The sequence below is a fragment of the Glycine soja genome, chromosome 11 (genome assembly GCF_004193775.1).
Source record: "Glycine soja cultivar W05 chromosome 11, ASM419377v2, whole genome shotgun sequence".
Lineage (NCBI taxonomy): Eukaryota > Viridiplantae > Streptophyta > Magnoliopsida > Fabales > Fabaceae > Glycine > Glycine soja.
Window position 1 is genome coordinate 17,134,259 of NC_041012.1, and position 3,875 is coordinate 17,138,133.

The 3,875-nt window shown below is 37.5% G+C and overlaps 1 protein-coding gene across 1 annotated transcript; it reads right to left on the reverse strand.

The window, feature by feature from the left end:
* Positions 1-362: 362 nt before the first annotated feature.
* On the reverse strand, positions 363-3,526 carry LOC114376398 (high affinity nitrate transporter 2.4-like). Its single transcript, XM_028334492.1, has 3 exons — positions 2,611-3,526; positions 2,061-2,176; positions 363-1,597 (listed from the first exon to the last, which is right to left on the reverse strand). Exons 1-3 carry the CDS (start codon positions 3,418-3,420, stop codon positions 931-933), a joined length of 1,593 nt encoding a protein of 530 aa, XP_028190293.1. The 5' UTR covers positions 3,421-3,526; the 3' UTR covers positions 363-930.
* Between the last annotated feature and the right edge of the window lie 349 nt (positions 3,527-3,875).

Genomic DNA, 3,875 nt, shown 5'->3' on the forward strand with positions numbered 1-3,875 from the left:
TTACCGTTACCGCTCTTATTCAAAAGCAAACGTAAGCACGTAACCCATGTAAACAAAAATAAAATTTGAAAAAGGGGCAATGCAACGTCTGCAACATTTCTCAGTTCACACGGAATCCAAGCCAAGTGAAAGTTTATAATATTGGCATCACATTGTGTTAGTCAGAACTCAGAATATGCAACTTAAACAAATCTACAATTATTGAGTTGAGGAATTAATTTTTCAATTTAATTATTGATTCCATTCCACTAATCAAACGTCATCAACTTAAACAAGAATACCCACCATCGAGATCTGCGTTGACGTATTATTCATAGTGAATTAGTGATATCATTCACCTGCTAATTAACAACTACCCATCCTGAATCTGAAGTTTGTTCTCTATATTGCTCCCATCGTACACGCCAGAATATTCAATGTGTACATATTATAAGATGATGTAAATATATCATCAGTTGCACACCAAAATTCAAAACACAGTACATTATTTTTTTTTTACATCACTTCTTTTGCATAATCATAAATTGATTCTTGCATATATATATGTATGGCCCACGTATAAGTAAGTCTGGTGTAAACATTACACCAAAATAAGCGCAAGAAACATTACTAGTATTTCAACTTTTTTTTTTTGGTTAAAATAAAAAAGTAACTTATTCAATTTGAGATTCCCTTTAGGTTGTTCCTCATTATTGGTGGTATTTTCTACTGCAGTAGTTATACCCTAAGGCCTTAAAACTTGGGATCCGGATTCCCCAATCACTCCATTCACTCTTCAACACATTCACCCACATTCAGCAATTTAAAACCGTCTGATGAATATCAGACCACTCATATTTTATCTCGTTCGATCAACTTCAATTGTCTGATCTTCATCCAATGGTTAAAAATACGCTGAAGGCGCATGAATGAGAGTGCAAAGTGGAGAAGCTAGGCATGAGTTGGAGTTGTGTTTGGTGGTGTTGGTGCTGAGGCCACACGCTTACCTCTCTCTGAACGGCTATTCTCAGCAAACTTGAGACTATTCTGGTGCAACCCTTTTTGCTTCTCTTCCTCATTCCACTCAGCGGTGTAATAGTATTCCTCAGTGGACTTGTTGACATCCTTTGAAGGAGGGAGGAACATGCTACCCCACTGAGGGAAGTGAACAAGAGTCACAGGAAGAGTGCAACACACAATCATGACACCCATAAGGGAGAGACCAGTGGAAGTAGAAAACCTTGAGGTTGAAAAGAAGATTAATTGGGTCAAACCAGAACCAAAGTTTCCACCTGCACCAGTTAGGCCTGATATGATCCCAAGAGAACGCCTTGAGATGAAGGGAATGATGCCAAAAGTTGCACCGCATGCAGCTTGAGCACCAATGGAGAAGAGGATCATGGCCAAGACTGCAATGGGAAGGGAATTGGCACGCCCAAGCCATATGCAGAAAACGCCTCCTAGGGTTTGGAGGATCCACAGGTTCCAAAGCCTGCCCCTCATGCCAAACAACCTGGCTGCAACATCAGAAGTGTATCCACCAAAGGGACGAGCTAGGAGATTTGCCATTCCAAATGAAGCAGCAATGATTCCAGCAGTGTGTAGCTTGAGATTAAACCTGTTTTATATCACATATAACTAATTAATTAGGAAATATAATGTTGTTTTAGTGGTAAAGGGAGAAAGAAAGCCAGGAGAAATCACAAATTTAAATTTACTGATAAAAACTAATAAATTAACTACTAATATTTGTCAATAAAAAATATAGCAAAAGTACTAATTAATTATGAATTCAATAGGTACGCGCTTTAGTGTAAAACTTTTTACCATAAATTATCAAATTTATTATATGTGATAGTTTGTAATTAATTAGGTACCAGTATAAAAGTATTTGTATCATTAGTACATATATTATTATATGGTTCATCACATATATAAATAATTAATTAGTGGGAAAAAGTAAAAAGTTTGTTATTGTATTACCAGTTGCTTTGTGAGGGAGATCATATTATCATATGTGCAGATAAAATTAAACCTGGGGCCTTTAGGCTTGACCTCAATTAATGATGAACTGAACTAACCTGTCATAGAAATACTCAGCAATGACATTGTCAGTGGTTAATTCAACTCCCATCGAGTACCCATAGAGGAGGGCAAAAACCCATGTCCTGTAATTTGTTATGGCATACCATAGCACCTGAACACAAAATGAAGCCAAATTAGTTAATGAGTTAATCAATTACTTGATTTTCTTTTCTTCCCAAAATATTTCCCTATTTTTGCCTAATTCAATATTTGATGATCTTGGTAAACAAAGTAAGGAGCATTTATTATTGTGTTTCCATTTTCTATTTTCATAATTAATAATAAAAATATTACATCTTTTTTTTTATTTTTAAAGATTGAATATATATATATATAAAACAAAAAAAGTTAAAACAAGATTATTGTTTATATAAATTTTTGAAAAAATAGAAAATAAATAAAAAATAATGCAATAATTTCATAATTATTTATAAAAATAAGAAATGATTTCTGAAAACATTTTCACAGACCAAATATGAAATACCTCTTAAGAAATTTAATATATTGATTTGTGTCCTCAAACATATACGGAAGAAAGAGTCTAACCTTGGAGAATTTGTCTTTGGCAACATTACCCTTCTTCTGCAAGGCACCAAGGTTTCCATCAGGTAAATCTTGGCCTAGGGTTAGGACCAAGATCCCCATGACCACATGCATCCAACCAGGGACGAAGAAAGCAATCCTCCAAGCCGTAAAGGGAGTAGCCCCAGCTCTTCTAATCAACTCATAAACCATAGGCATTATGAGCTGAGTGGCCCCACCACCCATGTTCCCCCACCCTGCAGCAGTCCCATTCACAAGCCCTATAATCTTACTATTAAACATAGTACTCATCCAATACTGGCATGAAACAAAAGTGGCCAACGAAAACCCTATCATGAACCTCACTGCTATGTAACCAGCAGCATCATTCACAAAAGACATGCAGAACACGGTTGGTGCAGAGAGCATGATGAGGAAGGCACAGCCGTAACGCGGTCCAAGTAGGTCACAAACCGCGCCCATTGTGAGCCTGGAGAAGATGCTGCCGGAGACAGAGGCAACGCCGGCGTTCCCGATGTCGCCTTTGGTGAGGTTAAGGTTGTCGCGAATGATGGGGACAAGTGGCGCCGCCGCGAAGGTTGAGACAAAGCAAGTGAAGAAGGATATCCAAGACAAGTGGAAGGTTCTCATGTGAGGGTTGGCTAAGGAAAAAAGCTTGAAAATTTTTGCCTTGTGCTCAGAATCTACTGGCAAAGCGAAATTTGCTGTGGTGTCTGTAGGGACCATAGGGGAAGCCACTGAGGCTATGAAGGTTTGTTCCCTTCCAGTTACTCCATGCATGGAGCTTCCTGGAGAACCCTCAATATCAGCCATAATTAGCCTTAATAATGTGTTAAATTTGGAAAACTAAATTAACAAACAAAGCTTAAACCAAATTAAAGAGAAAAAGCTTTGTTGATTTGAGTTGTGAGGGAGAGACAAGGAGTATGATTGTATTTATAGTAGGGGGAAGGCGTTGACAATGCGCAAAGAGCCAATGAGATTCCCAACGGCTGCCAAGGATTATGCATTAAACAAAGGTGTATTTGACGTAATGCATTTCGCCGCGTATGCCAAAAAGAACCCATGTTATATCTCAAAGGTTCATATGTGACACATATATCAACTCTGATAGAGATATGCCTAGTTACATTGCTGGTAAATAAATATAACACTTGTATGGTGCTATTATTCAACGCTTTGTCTCTAACTTTATCCATTGGGTTTGATTTTTTAGATAAATAATGGGTGGCAACTTGCACATGATCATTGATTGTCATGGATGATCA

Bases quoted from the DNA above. Each gene is read 5' to 3' on its own strand.
- LOC114376398 (XM_028334492.1), bottom strand. From the start codon at position 3,420: ATGGCTGATATTGAGGGTTCTCCAGGAAGCTCCATGCATGGAGTAACT. The intron at 2,177-2,610 runs GTTAGACTCTTT...TTTTGTGTTCAG, and splicing joins CCAAAGACAAATTCTCCAAG to GTGCTATGGTATGCCATAAC. The intron at 1,598-2,060 runs GTTAGTTCAGTT...GATATAAAACAG, and splicing joins GCTGAGTATTTCTATGACAG to GTTTAATCTCAAGCTACACA.